The sequence below is a fragment of the Parambassis ranga genome, chromosome 2, assembly GCF_900634625.1.
Source record: "Parambassis ranga chromosome 2, fParRan2.1, whole genome shotgun sequence".
NCBI lineage: Eukaryota > Metazoa > Chordata > Actinopteri > Ambassidae > Parambassis > Parambassis ranga.
This window is the reverse complement of record NC_041023.1, coordinates 35,918,194-35,938,982: the sequence shown is the minus strand read 5'-3', so window position 1 is coordinate 35,938,982 and position 20,789 is coordinate 35,918,194. Positions and strand designations below refer to the sequence as shown.

General features: G+C 40.3%; 2 protein-coding genes across 3 annotated transcripts; both read left to right on the top strand.

Annotated features, from left to right (window-relative positions):
* Nucleotides 1-67: 67 nt before the first annotated feature.
* LOC114427850 (poly(rC)-binding protein 3-like) lies at nucleotides 68-7,283 on the top strand. Of its 2 annotated transcripts, none has more exons than XM_028396067.1 (12): nucleotides 68-142; nucleotides 215-238; nucleotides 319-351; nucleotides 440-556; nucleotides 967-1,098; nucleotides 1,351-1,479; nucleotides 2,585-2,659; nucleotides 3,846-3,887; nucleotides 5,120-5,198; nucleotides 6,043-6,095; nucleotides 6,876-7,045; nucleotides 7,229-7,283. In XM_028396067.1, the coding sequence occupies exons 1-12, from the start codon at nucleotides 68-70 to the stop codon at nucleotides 7,281-7,283; spliced, it is 984 nt and encodes a 327-aa protein (XP_028251868.1). The 2 variants fall into 2 exon arrangements, with proteins under 2 accessions (XP_028251868.1, XP_028251862.1); XM_028396061.1 differs by having other exon boundaries at nucleotides 2,585-2,728; nucleotides 5,123-5,198.
* Nucleotides 7,284-14,142: 6,859 nt separating this feature from the next.
* LOC114432133 (leucine-rich repeat-containing protein 3-like) lies at nucleotides 14,143-14,868 on the top strand. The gene has a single exon (XM_028399946.1). The coding sequence runs from the start codon at nucleotides 14,143-14,145 to the stop codon at nucleotides 14,866-14,868; it is 726 nt and encodes a 241-aa protein (XP_028255747.1).
* Nucleotides 14,869-20,789: the final 5,921 nt, after the last annotated feature.

The following is a 20,789-nucleotide window of genomic DNA, read 5'->3' as shown; positions in this document are numbered from 1 at the left end:
TCCTTTTTTTCACACGTGACCAAGCCCCCCCCTTTTACATCTCTCACACACATCCAATCCCGAGACCATGGAGCCCATCAAGGTCCAATCAGAAGGTGGACTGAATGTGACCCTTACCATCAGGCTGCTGATGCATGGCAAGGTACAAAAGAATAATAATAATAATAATAAAAAACACTTTTCACAAATCTAACTTTGCTTTGTGTTTCTGCAGGAGGTCGGGAGCATCATAGGAAAGGTATTTATCTAGACCAGACCATGTAAAGCTTCATAAAGCCTGCAGGAAACACATAAAAACTATTGTTTTTCCTTTTCCAGAAAGGAGAGACGGTGAAGAAAATGCGTGAAGATGTAAGAACGACTGTTTCCCTTGATCATATTCAGCAGGCGCAACAATTGTTTTAAGTCTCTAATTGTGGTTTTCGTCATTTTTTTAAAGAGTGGAGCACGTATTAACATCTCAGAGGGGAACTGCCCTGAAAGGATAGTCACCATCACAGGACCGACAGATGCTATTTTCAAGGCCTTTGCCATGATAGCCTACAAGTTTGAAGAGGTAAAAACCCCCAAAAAGTACAATATTGCCACTTATAGATGCTTATATTCCACCCCTGGCCTGACTCATTTCCAAATGAAATACAAAGCAGGCTTGTCCCTGTTATGTAGGACAGAAATGTGCTGATCTAACCCTGCCGACACCCTCTGAAAGTGGGCCAGTACTGTGTTTGGACTTTTGCACTATGTAGTGTCTAAAAACTGCGTTCGTGCACTACATAAGGTCTAGAAATTCTCTATATATATTCATACACTGTGTAGTGTCTAAAAACGATGCGTTCATGCACATGTACATACGGTCTAGAAATTCTTTCTATATATTTGCGTGCCCTATATAGGTTCTAAAGATTCTCAGCATCAGGTATAGAGACTGATTAACTGATAAATCCTGGTTCTTTCCTCCCTTTGCAGGATATAATAAATTCCATGAGCAACAGCCCAGCCACCAGTAAACCTCCTGTAACCCTGAGGCTCGTGGTCCCAGCCAGCCAGTGTGGCTCACTCATCGGCAAAGGAGGCTCCAAAATCAAAGAAATGAGAGAGGTGGAGACTGCAAGCCTTCTAAATGAAATCATCAGTATAATCTCATATTTATCTCTCATACAGTTCCCCATGTAAGCTTTATAAATCCCATATTTTTAGTTCATATAGATTCCATTTAAGCCTCCAGTCCCATATAATCCCCCCGTGTGCAAATCTCTGAAATCATCTTTCCCTCTGAAATCACTGTGAAGCCATTTAAGCAGGAGGATGGTGTCAATAAAATATGAATTACTGTTTCTGTGATGCCTTCAGTCCACAGGAGCTCAGGTCCAGGTTGCAGGTGACATGCTGCCCAACTCCACCGAGAGAGCAGTGACCATCTCCGGGGCCCCAGAAGCCATCATCCAGTGTGTCAAACAGATATGTGTGGTGATGCTTGAGGTACAGTGAGGAAGGGAAGGGAGGGGAGGGACACAAGAGAAATGAAGGGAAGATTATTTACACTATATACATATATATATATATATATATATATATATATATATATATATATATATATATATATATATATATATATAGAAGATACAGGAGCTTGGACAAATCTGTATGCTAACATGCTAACATGTGGTGGTGAACAAGCACTAATAATAGTCAAGCTTTAGGGAGAAAGAGAGTGCCGAAGTTTATCAAATAACTACTAGAGGGCGACTCCAAAACTATTCCCATTGTTTTTTTTTGTCAGAAAATTATTAGAATTGTGCCTAACCGGTATTCGGATTAATTGTGAATTACGGTGATTCATTGGGAATATTCATAAAAATTCACCAATTTTTAGCGTGCTAACATTTTTGCTGCAGGTTAGGCTACATGAGTGAATATTCCTAACGAATCACCCTAGCACAGTTAATCCGAATACAGGTTAGGCACAATTCCGATCATTTTCTGACAGAAAAACAATGGGGATAGATTTGGAGTTGCCCTGTAGTGGCTAATTTAGCCACCACTGCTACGATCTTCAACACCTAGAAAGGTCCTTTAAAGGACACAGCACCCCCCCCCCACACACACACACACACACACCTCTTTAGTGTTAGCTTAAAAGGCTAGCACATGTCAACATCAACATATGATGATTTAAAAAATCATTTTCTTGCACTACTAATTTGAACTATTTGCACAGCCAGTTTCTCCCATTGGAGCCTTTATGATGGCCATTGATTCTAGGACATTTGTGACTTGATTGTAAGTCACTAGATGTCAACACATATAAAACACACAATATATTGAGTCATCATTATCCAGTTGAAAGTGATGTTCCAGGTAAATCCGAGTTTAGTTGTGCACTGAACCACAATGAGCATGAACGCACAGCAGTGAAGAGCACTTTTGTGTGAGTGTCACGGATTCGTCTTCCCTCAGGCACCGCCCCCCCTTTTTTCTGGTCTCACTTTTATGCTCTCTATTTTTATTCTTTCTTTCTCCTCTAACACTCTCTCCACAATCTCACTCCCCTTTTTTCTCCCCCGATCCCCACTCTCTCCTCCAGTCCCCACCGAAAGGTGCCACCATACCCTACCGCCCCAAGCCTGCCTCCACCCCAGTCATTTTTTCAGGTGGCCAGGTAAGAGCGGACCCACTGGGGGCGTCCACAGCCAACCTCAGCCTCTTACTGCAGCACCAGCCACTGCCTGTTAGTGTCACACCAGGTTTTTCTCACTTCTCCTTCACCTCCTTCACCAAACCCGCTCCTTCCGCTGAGCATGAAAATACTGTTTAGTGTCATCCTCATCAATCACAACCCAAACACTCCAAAACCAGAACTGAGAAAAAAAATTCAGCAATCAACAATGTCGCTAGTGCCATCTAGTGGACAGGAGAGGGATTGCAGGAGACAACCAAGGTGCAGGTCACACTTCTAAGCCATTATTTAGTCATTTAGGATGTTAATTTAGCTAATTATATACATTTTTATTAAAAAACATTTTTTTAAATAGAATCACAGAATCTGAGAGATCATATTTAATTAATACACACATATATATATATTATTATTATATTTTTCTCCCCCTAATGAAATCAATGCAGTAACATAGGTATAAATACTACAACCAGGAAGTGTGTTAGCATTTTTAGCACTTTTGGTTCCCTTGTTTTAAAGCGCGGCAAGCGGAGACACACACAAGGTTTGCTTATGCAAAACGTGGGCAAATTTTAAGACCGTACGTAGTGCTATATACTGTCTAAAAATTATCTATACAATTGTGCACTATATAGCATCTAAAATTTTCTTTATACATTTGTGCACTACATAGGGCCCTAAAAAGTGAATATGGCGGTGAATATTTTCACACTATAGGGGGCGCTGCAGAGCCATGCGGCCACGCCCACAATTTTCTCCCGGGCACAATTTTGGGGAGTCGGTGCTCGGGCCCTAATAATAAGATTTAGCTCACTTCTGACCTCTGTGTGGTCCCATAAATCCACATGTCCTCAAGGACCAATCACATCACTCCCCCCCCTTAGGGTCACACTCCCTTTTGGTTTCCTCCAAGGCCTCCCCCCCGCCACAGTCACCTCCCTGCTGTCTCAGTTGTCCTTTATTGATTTTAGTTCAACTGGATCTGATTGATAAGTAGCAGAACATCACGGGGAGTCTGTCTTGCATGACTTATTTAACGAATAATGCTAAAACACAACAAACAAACAAAAAACATATATATATACACATACATAAATGTAATGCTTGAACTGTTATATTTGATAGCAGTGTTTACATATAATGTGTCTTTTCCTCATCTTTTTTTTAGGCTTATACCATTCAAGGACAATACGCCATCCCGCATCCAGATGTGAGTGCTAACCCCTGCCCGCAAAGGCAGTCAACACTGCACTCTCCACAATTCTGTCTCTCTGCATCCAAACCCTTATTATTAATATTAATTGTTAATATTAATACGTCGTTTTTTTCTTTCTTCTGATATGTACTTCCTATATCTTCTTCTGACTCTTGCTTTTCTGCACTCTGTTTTTAGCGTTCAAGTCTCATAGGGCTTGGCCGGAAGTAGATCGTTAGCGGCCAAACGTTTGAACTGGTCAGAGGGGCTCAGATGGTCTGTGTATATTGTGGTCATTTGATATCCGTTGCGAAGTCGAAAAAAAATTGAAAAACGGAAATGCACTCGTTACCCGATTTTTCGAATTTGATATATCATAATTCCAATAATAATTCCAATTAGCTAAAATTCTTCATAATTCTTCCTAATTTAGTGGCAGTCATGCCGTCCTCCCTGCCATGGCTCTAAAGGTAAGGGTGACGTCATGATTTCTTCTTCTTCTATGGTCTAGCCTCTCGTCAAGCAGTCTATTCATTAAAAATTACTATCATTTACCCGGAATGAACAGGAATAAATTGGGTAACGTTTTTTGACTTCGAATGACCGGATGACCCTTCAACCATGGACGATGAATGTTGATTCATCCGTCAACGCGAATAGTCATTGCTGTTGCTACATATGAAGCACTACACTCTAGAACTGTGCATGGCCCGCTTCCTTATAAGCGTCAGTAGTGGAAAACTATTGACCAAGCTTCTGAGAGACCAACGCTGTACTTCTGCTGTAAAATTGGACGCTTCGACATCGGAGTCTACATTGATTTACTCGCTTTTGTAGTGGCTGACAGCGTGAACTGCTAAAACGGTGTCCCAATTCAAAGATTTACATTACTTTGAATCTTCTAGACAAGGATGCATCAAGTGGTTGAATCCCTAAGGTCAACCTCGGTAGGCGAACTTGATCGTCTAAGTTCTAAAACTCCCAAGTCTCAGGCCAAGCCCTTTATGGGGCATCTTGTTCTTCCTCTTCTTCTTCTTCTTCTTCTTCTTCTTCTTCGCTCTCTCTCTGGGCCATCGTCCTTTACCTATTTGTGTTGTTACTACTCCTCAGATCCTCTCTTTACTCTTGTAGCGTTTCGGAAAGAACCTTTCTATGTGTGTGTGTACTGTGTGAGTGTGCAGGAGTGCAGGTTTTTATTTTTAATGATGACCTCATAGCTCTGCTGTCCTCCTCCTTCCCCCCCTCAGCAGTTGAGCAAGCTCCACCAGTTGGCTATGCAGCAAACCCCCTTTACCCCCCTTGGACAGACCACCCCTGCCTTCCCCGGTACGTACCCACCTCTCTACACAATGAACCCTCTTCACCAAAGATCCTTCTCTCGTTTTTACCTGTAGAGACAAACACATTCTCTTCCTCCTTTTTTTTATCTTTTTCTCTTCTTTTCCTGTCTCTGTCCTTTTTCTCTTGATCTTCTTCTCATCATTCTCCTAATGGTCTCTGTGGTGCACTGCCATTGACATGGCCTGCTGGTGGTCTGCTCTTGTTGACGTTGAGGTTTTCTTATGTTGTTTTTTTTGTTTGTTTGTTTCCCTTAGTTCCTTTATTACGATGACACAAATATATGAAATTTTGGTGTTGACGTTTGACTTTTCTGATGCATTAGTTTGAAACTTTTTTTGTAATTTTCAAAATTCTACTTCACGTTTAGATGAATCCAGGCCATTTTTCACTATGTCAGAACTTATCCACCATGTGTATTTCCTACAGAAGCGGAATTTACTTGAGTTAAAAAACTACGACAAAAAATGTTTCCGACAAAAAAATCCGTTTTTATGATAAAAATTCTGTTTTTACCACAAAAATATTTTTTTTTAGACAAACTCCGTGAAAAAAAAAAATCTGTTTTATGCTAAATAGTTTTTTTTACAAGAAAAATGTTTTTACGAGAAAAATAAAATTCTGGGGTGTTTTATTTTAGAAAAACGTTTTTATGTTTTTAGAAAAACGTTTTTATGATTAATAATTATTTCTTTTTTTATTAGAAACATTCTGTTTCTAGTAAAAGTACAGACATGCTACTGTTCAATCGGTTATTCTCTCAATGTGCCAAACTCTATTTTATGTCCTTCCCTTCCTGTCTCTCTGTCTGCATCCTTCTGTTCAGCAGCAGGTCTGGATGCCAGTAACCAGGCCAGTACTCATGAACTCACCATTCCCAATGATGTGAGTAAACATATATGTATAACTATATAATAGTCAATTCTACGGAAGAGGATTAGTGCCAATGAAAAAAGGGGTCATTGCTCTTTCTGAGATAAAGTCAGAATTCTGACTTTTCTGAGAAGTTAATTCTAGACAAAAATTAAGACTTTTCTGACTTTTTGTGAAAACTCAACTCTCACAAAATTGAGACTTTTCTGACTTTTCTGAACTCAATTTTTTTAAAATTTACACTTTTCTGACTTTTCTAAATTCTTGACAATTGAGACTTTTCTGAGAAAATATTTCTTGACAAAATTGAGACTTTCCTGACTTTTTGATAACTCGACTCTTGACAAAAATTGAGTTTTCTAACTTTTCCAAGAACTAAAATCTTGACAAAATTGAGACTTTCCTGACTTTTCTGAACTCCATTCTTGACAAAAATGAAAACCTTTCTGAACTCAATTTTCGACAAAATTGAGACTTTTCCCAGAACTCAATTTTTGAAAAAATTGACTTTTCTGAACTCAACTCTTGAAACAAATTAAGTAATTATGTACTTAAGTAATTAAATCCTCTTCCGCACATTGCAGGTAACATGATCACTATGCCGATATATGTTAGCTGGAAATGGAGACACGTACATATAGACAAACTGATACAAAAAATAAAAAACTTTTGACGCCATTTTGTAGTACCTGGAATTCGAAGAAAACTTTACTGACACAAAGTCACCTAAAGGCAAAGTCTGGCCCTTATGCTCCTGCCAGGCTAAGTCCCGCCCTCCTGTTTTCTTCCCAGCTAATAGGCTGCATAATCGGACGCCAGGGAACCAAAATCAACGAGATCCGTCAGATGTCTGGGGCGCAGATCAAAATTGCTAATGCCATGGAAGGGTCATCGGAGCGCCAGATCACCATCACAGGGACCCCCGCCAACATCAGCCTGGCCCAGTACCTCATCAATGCAAGGTCAGTTGCACTCTTTCCCTTTACTTAATGGACTTCCTGTCTGAGGGTCCGTACGTGGGTATTTTAGTTAGTGTAAACCAAACCGAAACCAAGATACAACCTGAACCGTGAATTTTTGGCAAACCGTCTTCATGCGAGTATGAGTAAAAAATGAAATTTTATTAAATCATCCTTTTTTTTCAGGTTCAGAGATGTGGCGGCCATGTGGAACGACCCATCTTCGATGACCACATCCTGAGATCCCTGCTGCACTGGCTCTTCTGTTTTTTTTGGGGGACCCTTTCTGAAATGACTGATTACCGCAGACAAACCCTGGACTCTGGACTCTGGTTCTGGCTCTCTGATTCCCTCCCCCCTGTAACCCCAACCACCTTCCTCACCCATTGGAAGGGGCTAGGCGCTCACTTCTATTTATTTTTATTATTATTTTTTTTTTCCAGAGAGCCAAATTCAAGAAAAACAAACAAAAAAACAAAAAAAATCTGTTGACTAGATTTTTTAGGCAACTGTTGAAGCATGTTGAATGTTTATTAGGCGACAGCTTGTGTTTCATTTTTTTAGCTAGCAGTTACTAGTAAAAAACAATCGTTTTTCATAGAGCGTAGTTATTTATGCGTATTAACAGCTGCTTGGTTGATGCGTGCGGTGGTGGGATGTAGCCAAAAAACGAAATCTGCATCTTTTGTCCAAAAACTTTCGCATCTTCGTCTACCCCTGATGCTTTGCTGCATCGTGTAACCCCACTCCCCCTTTTAAAGCCAATGGTATCGCTCCATTCTCATGTTCATTTCCCTATATTTACATTATGGCTTATAGTGCATGCGTTTTAGTGTCGTATCGTTGCGTATTTTACTGTAAGTGCTCCTTCGCGTATTATTATTATGATTATGATTATATATATATTTATATATATACTTTGTGCTCCTGTTCTTTTCTGCAAACATTTTTTCAGCTTTTTTTTTTGGCCGTTCACGTCTAGTCCCTACTTCCTGCCCGGTTGAAAAACTTTCCGATGTAGCCCCTCCCCCTTTATCAACACTGATTATTAGTATATATACGTATATATATATATATATATATATATATAAATGCATGGGAAAAATCAGTGGCTGTAACACTGAGCGAAAGTTGAAATGATTGTTTTTTTTTGCCGTATTTGAGTTTTTGTACCAGGGCTATCATGGCTTAGCGCGTTAGCCGACTACGCGGCACTCATGCAATAGACTACTCAACACTTTACTCCGGACTCAACAACCAAGTTGTCCGAACCTTCGTATAAACAGCTTCGTCCCCTTGTCGTTAAAAAATTAATACAAATATTAACAACAAGAAGGCCGGAGCTGATTGATATTAAGGTTTTTTTTTTCGGGGCTAAGGAATGTTCAGTGGTTCATTTTTAGGGGGGAGGTCTAAAGGGGCGGACGTGACCACTCGGTCTCTTTTTTTTCGGCGATTGTTCATATTTGTTGAACATTCTTCATGTTTCGTTTGAATGTCTTTTTTTTATTTATTAATAATAATAATAGAAACATAAGAGGACAGGTTGGATGATAATTTTCTTGCTTCAACTGGTGTTTTCCAGTAAAAGCTGTGCAGCATGTATTATTTATTTATTTATCTAATCGGTGTGTCGGTGATGCGCGTATGACTTATTCGTTTATCGTATTGTACTTTCAATAATGAGAGGGAGGACAATGAGTGTGTGGATACTATTCGCTTGGTTTTGCGTTGACGCGTACAAAAGCAGCTGTTGAATGTTATTGTCCGATCACGTGACCAACGATCCAACATATACTAACATCACTGAGAAATATGCTTATTTGCGTGTCCGAACGCTAAATATCAAGCTAGCTACTGCAATGTGATACAATGTATTGTATGCCACTTATACACCAGTATCTGCCTCTACGATGATCGGTGTTTATGGTGGGCAGGGCTTACTTTCATTCATGAAAATATTTTTTTTGAATGTTAACATAGCTATCACCTGTCCTTTTTACGCGATCTAGAAGCTAACTAGCATCTAAAAAGCTAACCGGATGGCTAATTTTACATTTAGCTTAGCTTTAGTCAGGCTAACACGTAGCAGTTAGCTACAGCTTCTTGGCTGTATTTTCCACACATTAATAAATATTATTTTTTATTTTAATTTTTATGCTAAGCTAAGTTAGCTTTGTATTTAGTATGGCTACAAACAAGCATATTGTTCATTAAAAAAATCATTTCCTGAACTTGGACCAAAATGCTGTATCAATATATACTGACTGATGATCATTCTGCAATAATTCTGAAACATTTTCGATGTGAACTTGAGTATTAGCGTATTAGCATTAACGTCAAAATTACGAATTTATATTTTTCATGTGTATTTCAAAAAGGGAATGTTTGTCAAAATGTTGTTTTTTTCGCAAACCTGCTTGTATTAGATTAGCTAATTAGCTAATAGGTAATAAGATGTCATCATCATCATGGGTCACGGTTGCTATTAGCTTAGCCGGATTGAAAAATTAGACCAGAATTTGACAGTGTGATATTCATGTGTTTCTCAGTGTTTTTTGACGATTTCTGTATATGCTCTGAGTATACTTTGTATATACAAACTGAAACTAATGCAATAATAGGGTGCGACGTGCAATTATTTACTCTTTTTGTTAGCGTAGACGCAGGTGAAGAGCTGTGCATGAGTGGTTTTTTTTTTGGCACAGGGTTAAAAAAGAAGAAAACGAATGACTAAGATGTTTTCAGCTTTTTGTTCATGTGTAATGGGATTTAAAAAAACAATGATAGACCTTCGTAACTATTTGGATTGATTTATTATTTGCTATGTGCAGATAGATCTATATTAGTTGTGAGTAATTACATAGGTTTTAATTTCAAAGTTGTTGGTAAAAGTATAAAAAAAACAAATAAAGTTTCATTTTTTTCTTTCTGTGACTTGTTTTTCTCTCTTCAATATGTTATTATGAAGTATATAAAAAACATAATGAAAATAAAATGTTGCAGTTCGCACTTGTGGCCACTAGGGGCTGTCTACCAAAAAGTGAGTCAATGATTTATTTATTTTTAATAACATATCTATTATTTATTACATTAGACTTTTAAAAATTACACATAATTAAAGGCGGGACTAGTTTGACTGACAGGCAGAGGGGGAGGATGGGAGGATGGGCGCACGACTCCAAAGAATTCGATTTATGTCTTTTTTTTATTTTTGCGAGATCGTACAAAATTTGTTTGCAAGATCTCTCAACAGTTTCTCGTTAAAGTTTTGCAAAAGTTTTGCGAGATCTCGTAAATCGGGGAAAAAAAATCTTGCGAAAATTTACTGGGGTCTCGCAAAAATACATCTTCCGAAACTTTTGTGGGGTCTCGCAAAATTGTTTTGGGATCAGCGAAATTAAAATAAAACCAACTTTGTAAGATCAGTAAGAAAATATTATACAATTACACTATTGTACACCACTTTTCATGATGCATTGTGAGAAATTCTCACTACACATTCCGACAATACTACAAAATTGCAAAATACTCTATATAAGGGGCCCTATATAGTGAGTAGGGGGTGATTTCAGACACAAGACAGGACTTCTAGAAGACCAAAGTGGACATGTTTCCCATAATGCACGGCACCGATGTATTGATGTATGAATGTTCAGACATTCTTCCTATAGTCGAGGAAAGTATATTGCCAGTGTAGTAATATGAGATTAATGGAGGTAAATTAGAGACCATTAGGCAGCAGATAACTTGTTTTTTCATCAGTTTTATTTTCAGTCAAACCTTTGGCAGAGCTCCTGCTGCTACCTAATGTTCTTAAAGCAAGAAAATGAACCGAGCAATATTATTTTTCCATAACCTCTCACCACTTCAAAACTCTATTGGAGACATTTCTGACCCAGCACTTCTGTGTGTGTGTATACACTGGATTGGTTGGTTGGCGTAGATGTCAGATGATGATCAAGTAGCTAATGTTGGCTAACAAGCAGTGACAGCTTTGACAATGACAACTTAAAGCTGGAGCTATACTCCACGAGAACAGAGAACTCCCCCTGCCCATGTTACGCCCACAAAATGACGCCATTTTTCTCTTGGACCGCCCGTGTTGCAGCGCTCTCAAGGCCCGGGCAGAACTTTTTCTCTCAAGGCTGTGCGTCAACCATGCTGTGATTGGTCGGAATTTATTGTGGGCCTGATGAATGTGGTTAAGCGCAAGAGCTTCTTCGGGTGCAGAACACACAGACAGAAGGAGGAACTACAACGACGATGGACAGTTTAGATGAGCAGCTGGCAAACAGCTCCTGGAAGGAGAAACACGGCGCAAAGAGGAGTGTCTGTCCAAAAGGTGGCGATAAAAATTAATCCCAGTATTGATCAAGGCGTTACAGTGACTCGACCCGCGCACATTAAACACCAGGAGACGGGATGTATTATTGCAGACAGTCATCCACACGTTCACAGAATTAAACTCACACAGACCAGAGGTCTGCTACAGTCAGCTACACTGATCTTCTATCTATTGTCATGCTATATGCCCTCTTTCCTGAACATTATCAGCTCGTTAGACCACGTAACCATGACTGTGCTCACAATTTGCAATACAATTGCATTGTCAACCTTTTGTGTGTGACGTGTGCTGCGTGGGAGGGCCGTATGAGGAGTTCTGCACACACGTCTTGCGGAGTGTGGTACCCCCGTACCGAAACTTTTTTTTTTTACTCTTACCACCCGTGGAGCAAGTTCTCTGTTCTCGTGGAGTATGGGACAGCCTTAAGGGGTCACTTCCGTCTACATGCTTATTTCTCTTATCCGCTAGCCACAATGCTAGCTGCTAGTGTAGCAGCCACTGCGTCAAGGGCGTGGAAAAGGCGGTCTTAACTCAATTAGCCGTTAGCATGTAGCGGTGGTGTGCCAAAAGCAGTGTTCTGTTTGGATGTGTCATCTCTATATGGGAAGGTTTATCCATAACATAAAGGGCCATTCTGTGGTGTTCCTTGGCCTCTGCACGAGGGGGTTGGAGCGGCTCCATGCTATTACTTAGCGTTGCTTGCTTTACGGGGTGACCTCCCTCTATGACAATTAGGGGAGAGAAATCAGTGCTCAGATAAGCCTCTCCAGCCATGGGGTGTGGGGGGGCATTAATAAATGTACCGAGCGTGGCTCTGTTTGAGAGGTCAATACACACTGTAGGGCAGTGCACTGCTAAAGTGACTTCACAATGTCAGCTGTGGCGAAGCGGGCAGGGGGGATGACAGCGATTATTGTAGCCGGTTGCGTTATGACACAAACGCTCACAGTCCGTATATTTGCTTATTCAGCACAAAGCTTTGCTCTTCATCTGGCAGGAGGAAGAGGAGGAGGAGGAGGAGTGGGAATTTATATAAGATGGGTGATACCTCGTGCCAGGATGTTAAAACAAATCCCTTTGGGCAAGCAGGTTTAACGTGGAGTAAATCTATCACCCCTTATTACACAGGAAGGGGTGGTCGTTTACGAGTCGGCCTCATGGGGGTTTTGAAGTCAAGTCCTGCAGTCACTGGTCAATGTAATCGATGATTTTTTTGGCTTTCAGCAAAATTGACGGCCGCCATTTAATCATACAGATGGTTTTGTAGCAGTTGTAGCAGATAATGTATATGGGGGGCGGGGGGGTGGGGGGTTCAGGACGTCCACAGGGCGGCGAGTGAGACGTTTGTCTTCCCGTGTGAAGCTAAATGTGTGTGAAACTAACAAAGACGAGGTTTGGATGTCATTTAAAAAGTGCAAGTGAGCGTGAAATTTAAATTTGCTACATCAGCGGCTGCGGAACGTATAAGCGATAGAGCGCTTTACACAACAGGAGGGTCTAAGAAATTCATCTTTAAGGACTCAGAAGATCATGTAAATACTAGAAATGATGTAAAAGAAAAAAAGTTCGATACACCGAACAACCTGAAACAGTTAGCTTACCATAAATGCTAGCGAACAAGGCTAATTGGTAGCATCGTGTAGCTGTCCGATCGGTAGGGTATTTGTTTTTTTGTGTCCATTGTGTGCTGATGAAGCAGAAATACAAGGCAAAGCAGGAAGTGCACAGGAGGCTGCAGCACCACCTAAAGGTAGGAGGCTGCAACTGCAAGGAAACAAACTGCCATTTAAAGCAGTTATAAGTTATAAAAAAATAAATAATAATTGTATAATTAAAGAAAAGTCTTGATAATGAGGATTAAAGTGAATTATATATTAGCCAAAAAAAATAATAGTTGTCCCACCCCTAGAGGTAACAGGGAGAACTGCAGTTTATGAAAAATAATATTAAACACACGTAAGTATCATAAAATTCAGATTTTAGAATATATTACTAATCTAATTTTCTGTCATGAAGTTCCTCCATTCAGCCTGATAAAAGCAGCGAGAGAGAGAGGTAGGGAGGGATCGAGGGAGGGAGGGGGGAGAGAGAGGGGGGACAGAGAGGGAGGGAGGGGGAGAGAGAAAGGGAGAGAGAGAGGGAGTGAGGGGGAGAGGGAGGGGGACCCCCGGCGTGCACGTCCACTCTGAGGGGAGAGAGACGCACCTGCTGTACTGCTGCATGGCTGCTCCGACGGGAGGCTGCTGATTTGCGCTGGTTTCTGATTGATCATCATCATCGGGTGGCTCGTGCGGCATGTAGATGCACAAATAATGGGTTAACTCCACAGCGGTGGAGATGTGAGGTAGGTCCAAATAACATAAAACTCACTTTTGTGTGTTAATTTTCAAATTATTCCACTAATTTCTGACGTTATCGGTCGGTATGGTGGCTGTCCTATAGAACAGTAACGTTAGGGAGGAGTAAGCGAAGAGTTAACTGTGTTCTTTTTTGTGGTCTTTCAGTCAGCTGAGAGAGGATGAACCCTTCAACATCGGATCCATCTTCAGGACTGGGTCTGTCAGCACGTTCCGATATCTCATTTAGCAGCCAGGATGAAAACTTTTGGCACCTTTTGCCGCCATACCAAGTCACCGTGACCCCTTCGAACGCTGCCAGCGCGGCCCCTTATGTGGTTTTGCCTTTAGTTTTGTAGCTAATGGGGGTCTCAGAAAGGTGCAGGTCATCCGTACCCCACCCTCCTCTTCTGTTCATGCTGCTCCTCCTGTGGATGATTTCTGCCACCGTGCACACCTGCCCGAAGATATGCCACTGCATGGACAGGCACGGCATGGTGGTGCAGTGCATCTCGCGCAACTTGGAGATCATCCCGTCGAATCTGCCTAAGGACACCGTGGTGCTCTTGCTCTCGTCCAACCGGATCAGGCACATCCCGAAGGAGGCCTTCGCAGACCTCCACCGCCTCAGGGAACTTGACTTGTCCTACAACGCCCTAGAGAGCATGGAGGTCGGGGCCTTTCAGGGGATTTCTGACAGCCTGCGCACGCTGGATCTTTCCAACAACCACCTGCGAAGCCTCCCAAGGGACACCTTCGGCGAGCTTCGCGCCCGAGTCCGCCTCTTCCGCAACCCCTGGCACTGCGAGTGCTCCTTGCAAGAAGTTCTTAGGGAGCTGAGGCTGGACCCCGAGACGGCGAACAAGGTCAGCTGCTACACGTCCGTGCGCGAGGAATACGTGGGCCAGCCGGTGATCCACGTCCTGGACTCCGGAATTAACTTTTGCAACTTCCACCACAAGACGACGGACGTGGCCATGTTCGTGGCCATGTTCTGTTGGTTCTCCATGGTAACGGCTTACATTGTTTACTACATCAGGCACAACCAGGAGGATGCCAGGAGGCACTTGGAGTACCTCAAGTCCCTGCCCAGCACCTCCCACGTCAGCAAGGACTACGACACAGCCAGCAGCGTGTTCTAGAGATTGACGAGATTGTGACAGCGGAGGCCCAAAGGGATTAAGATGAAGATCATCATCATCAAGTTACAAAACATGTACCTACGTGTAAGGTGTCTGATTCCGATTCCTGAACGCATCATGTTTTCACTTCAACGGTAACTTGAAGTCACTTTCGTCACTTCGTCACTTTCACCATTTGACATCTAAGGTTTGCCTCCCCCCCCACCTACAACCCCCACTAGCATAACGCTAAACTAAATTAAATTTTAAAAAATATATAGTTTTTTAATTTAATTTTTATTTTTTGTAAAAAAAGAAAGTTTTCGCAATTTTAAAATAAATATAATTTATTTTTTTTGTAGTTAATTAAAATTAATAACATTTTAAAAGTTTAGTTGTTCCGCTGCAAAGAATTGTGGGTAGGATGAGCCAGAGAAGCACTCTAAGGAGACGTAGTTAAAACAAAAACAAAATAAAATAAAATAAAATTATAAAAAGTATTATTTTATAAAAATTAAATTTCTTTAAAAAATATAATACATTTTTTAACTTAACTTAATTTAGAATTTTTTTTTTACTAAACAATATAAAATATAATTAATTTATTATAATTATTTAAAATTAATTTAATTAAAAATATACCCATATTTGGGAGTAGCATCTAGTGGCCATTTGAGGAACTGCAAAAAAATCAGCCTAAATTAGCTTAACACTGGATTTTATAGCACATTTTTTTGTCTTAACCATCAGTCCCTTTTCCTTTTGACTCGTGCTTTGGGTTTTTAGGCGAGGCCACTACCATTTCCGGTTACCACCGTGATGAGTTGTGCATGGCGACGATGGGCTATATAGCTTAGCGACATGTTGGTTATGATAATAAATTAATTAAAGCAACAAAAAAAACCTGAGGAGCTGAAAGAGACAGATCGTTTCAATCAGCCGTTCAAAAAGAACAGCTCAATTAAAAGCGCTGGACTTTCCATTGCTAACATAATAGACAGGAAGTGAAATCACACGTTATAGATAGAAAATGATACAAATTATTGGATTCAATTATTGGCCGAGGTTTGCGAGAGCGTCAGATGTCAAAAATCGATGCGCGTTTTAAGAGTTTTTACAGTCTTTTCTATACCCGAATGTGATATAAAGCCTCTTTCCAGCTTATTATTTTTATTAATTTTTTTCTTTTTGACTATATAACATATTAGAAGCCTCCTCCAGCTTCTCCCTTGAGACCCTTTATCAGCTCACAGTGAGGTCCCCACAGATTAGCATGAAAAATGGCCCAGCTCCAAATGTGGAAGCCATGCATCTTCGGCTGCATAGATCTAGATGAAGTAGAATATTAATACACGTCTGTCCACCCTCCACTGAAAATAGTCTTTAACAGTTTGGCTCTATAAATCTAACAAGCCAGTGTCGGAGGGGACGTGCACACAGCATATATATATATATATATATATATATATATATATATATATATATATATATGTGTGTATATATATAATCCTGACCTCTCTGAGCATCATCCCTGCTGTTGTCTTATAGGTCCCCAGGGCTGTTGGTGTACATAATGAAGTGTTAATTAGGCAGATGTAGCCGAGGTCGTCGTGTCTCTCCGAGTTTAAAGGAAAGACCGGCAGGTCGTTACCAATTAAAAAAAAAAAAGCTCTATTAGTCATATTATTTATCAGCGTCATGTGATTTATAAAGGTTCTAGAGACACTTGGCTTTTACAGGAAGGTCGAGCACTCGGCCGGTGTCTCCACATGTAAACACTGACCTAACACTAAAATAGGAAATGCCGAGAGAGTAATGAGAGGAATGTTTATGCAGAGATTATTTGTGAATTCTTTTGTAATATATATATACATATATAAACATGTGACAAACTGTGACAACCCCAGAGCAGGCTGGATTTTGTCTATTTCTGGGGCCTTTAACCTTTGCTCCCAGCTTTGCCTTCTCCTCTTTCTTTGCTTTTTTCCTATTCTGCGGTGTGTTCCTGATTACGGTGCGTTTCTGATTATCTCATCTTAGCTTAGCTTGTTGATTCTCAATTACCTTTGGAGGTGTGTCCCATCTTGACCCTGGGACCTCCAGGCCATACTTGGCACAGATGTTCCTGTACACTATGCCTGCCTCTTGGTTATACCGTTCAATGTATGCCCTGCCTGCTAGCATCTTACACCCTGCTGTTATGTGCTGGATTGTCTCAGGGGCGTCACAGTTTGCACCTGTGGGTCCTGTCTGGTGTGGTAGACCCCAGCCTCTATCGATCTTGTGCTCAGGGCCTGTTTCTGTGCTGCTATGATTAGTGCCTCTGTGCTGTCTTTCAGTCCAGCTTTTTCCAGCCACTGGACTTCTCGATGTCAGCCACTTTCTGTATCTGTCGGGGTACATTCCATGGAGGGGCTTGTCCTGCCATGATGGTTCTTGCTCCTCTTCCTCTGCACCGGGCTTCTGTTGCCTGAGGTATTCACTAAGTATTCCATCGCTTGGGGCCATCTTCCTGATGTACTCGTGGATTTTGCTGTTTCATCTTGGATGGTGGCTCTGATGCTCACCAGTCCCCGGCCTCCTTCCTTCCTCTTAGTGTACAGCCTCAGGATGCTGGACTTGGGGTGAAGTCTTCCATGCATTCCATGCATCAGTGGCTTCTATGCCCTCTTTTGGCCAGTTTATTATGCCAGCGGGGTATCTGATAACCGGTGGGGCGTAGGTGTTGATGGCCTGGACCTTGTTCTTCCCATTTAGCTGACTCCTTAGGATTTGCCTTACTCTCTGTAGGTACTTGGTTGCGGCTGCTTTCCTTGCGGCTTCTTTGTGGTTCCCATTTGCCTGTAGGATTCCAAGGTACTTGGTAGCTTCCCTGAGTCTTGACAACCTTCCCTCTCTTTGTTATCATTCGACTACACTTGTCCAGTCCGAATGACGTTCCAATGTTGTTGCTGTATATTCTGGTGGTATGGATCAGTGAGTCGATCTCTCGCTCACTCTTGACATACAGCTTGATGTCATCCATGTACAGGAGGTGGCTGATGGTTGCTCCATTTTGTAGTTGGTAACCAAGGCTAGTCTTGGTGATGATCTAGCTGAGGGGGGTCAGGCCTATGCAGAACAGCAGCGGGGACAGAGCATCTCCTTGGTAGATGCCGCACTTGATGGAGACTTGTGCAATTGGCTTGAGGTTGGCCACTAGGGTTGTTTTCCACAGCCCCATTGAGTTCCTTATGAAGGTCCTTAGGGTCCTATTGATGTTGTACAGCTCCAGGCATTCCAGGATCCATGTGCTCCCTTTTGGGGGTCCTTCAAGATCAGGACTGTCCTGCCTTCAGTTAGCTACTCTGGGTGAGTCCCATCTACTAGGAACTGGTTCATTTGAGCTGCCAGGCGCTCATGGAGGCCAGTTAGCTTCTTCAGCCAGTAGGTGTGGATCATGTCAGGCCCCGGTGCTGTCCATTTCTTCATGTTTGAAACCCTCTCTCTGATATCTGCTGTTGTGATGGTTACTGGTTCCTGTTCAGGGAGGTTGTGGTGGTCTGCTTTCTGGTCTGCCAGCATGTGATGCCTCTCACTCCCATATATTCTTTCAGTATTGTTCAGTCTCCAGATATTTTGTGGCCAAGCATCTCAAGCACTGTTGCTGTGGTTTACATTAGCTTGTTGGTCTCAGTGATGGTCACAGTAGGGATTGTTTGTAGTGCTGCATTCACATCCTCTAGTAGACTTTCAGAAAGTACTGTGACTCCAGTATTTGTATCACTCATATTTCATAATGAGGTAGGCGGTAGTACTAGTAGCGTTAAGGACCTTGCCTAAGGGCCCACACTGGTGACCCTTTGATCTTCCTGCAGTCCTACGTAGTAGGTGGCCTTACCCACTGAGCTATTCAGCCACTTTCTATGTTTTAGCTTGAAGCTAACAAAACAAAGAGAATGTTTAGTTTTAGTTTTTATTTTTTATTTAAAATGTTTTACAAAAATTAGTTTATACATAATTAAAATTTAATTAAATTAATTTTAACAAAAGGTTTATATAACAAAAGGTGAGCTTTAAAACTTTTAAACTAACCACGAAAGGTGAACATGGCAACACTGGAAACACGCACAAATCAAGTGACTTAAATACAAAAGGGTTAACAAGACACAGGTGAGAACGATCAGGGAGGGGCAGCCAATCAACAAGGAGGGAAACACAACAGGAAGTAAAACAGACAGTAAGACAAGCTAGATATTCAAAATAAAACCAAAACCAGGACAATAACTAAAACATAAAAACTCGAATCAACAACAAACCATGACAATGTTAGCTTATAGCTAAAACCTTATGCTAGCAAAAGAAAATATCAAAAAGAAAAGAATGTTAGTTTAATAAAAAAAGGTAATTAAAAAAACATATGCTAGCAAAACAAAATACGGAAAAAAATTAAATTATAACAAATAATATTTTTTTACAATTAAAATTTTGTAAAGAAAAAAATGTTTAAATTTTATTTTTAATTGTATTTTTTTATAAAAAATATTGTTTTTTAAATTGTAATTATTAAACAGAATTATTTTTATAATTAATTAAATTAAATTAAGTTAAAAAAGTTCAGGTGTTAAGGTATTGAATTTAATGTAATTCAATTCAATATTAAATTTGTATTTAATTATTTACTAAAAAATTTAAATGTAATTATTTTTTTATAATTTATTCAAATTAATTGAATTAATTAAATCTTTTTTTTTTTTAAACTTCAGTTGTTCCACTGCAAAGAATTGTGGGTAGGATGGAGAGGCACTTTATAGAGGACGTACGTAAAAAATTTAGTTAAATTAAAGAAAAAATATATAATTATTTTTTTTTATTTAAAGTATTTTTTTAATTTTTATTTATTTTTCAAAAAGAAAATAATGTTATCTTAACAAAAAAGAGTGTAAGCTAAAAACTCATACTAGCTAAACAAAATTATTCACGTTAACTGTGTGAAGGGGCAAACAAAACCCTGCAATGGTGGATGCCAAAGTCCTGCTGACAGGTTGTTCCGTGGAGCCCACTTTGGTGACTGAGCGAGAGGAGATGCAGATCAGAGCTTAGAGGGACCCGGCAGGAAGAATGACTGACTGACTGGAACATGAGCGATGAGGCAGAACCAGATAAAGAAAAGCAATGAATGAATCTCCTCTGCACACTATAAAAAAGGTCTGTTGTTTTCACTGTAATAACAGTAAACATGTAAACAACTGTATAAAATTTTGAGTGTTGTCGCTCATGTAATTGGTGGCGTCGCTATAGAGGCTACATGTCTTCTTGCTGCTCCTCCTTGGACGTCTGATACCATCATCTTGATGTAGACCTGGATTTGACTTGTCTGGATTAACACTTATGTCCATGTGGAGCCTGTATTAACAGTAGAGGATATAAAAGCACATATGAAGCATATATAATGTACAAAATTGTGCTATGCTATAATTACTGTACTGTGCTGTGCTATGTTATGCTATGCTATACTATACTCACTGTACTGTGCTATGCTATGCTACACTCACTGTACTGTGCTATGCTATACATAATGTACTGTGCTATGCTATAATATACTCACTGAACTGTGTTATGATCTGCTGTGCTATGCAATACTTACTGTACTATGCTATGCTACACTCACTGTACTGTGCTATGCTATGCTGTGCTGTGCTATGCTATACTTACTGTACTATGCTGTGCTGTGCTATGCTACACTCACTGTACTGTGCTATGCTGTGCTATAGTATAAAATACTGTACAGCTACACCATAAAAATATATATTCAAGATAGTAACAATATCTTTTAACTACTCATCCTGAAAACATGTTGAAAAATTCACCTTTTTTAGGATTTTCCAGTTTTAGTGTTTAGTTTTTTTGGTTTTGTTCTTTTCATTATCAGGCTTCCCATTTTTTGGATGGGATGTGCAATT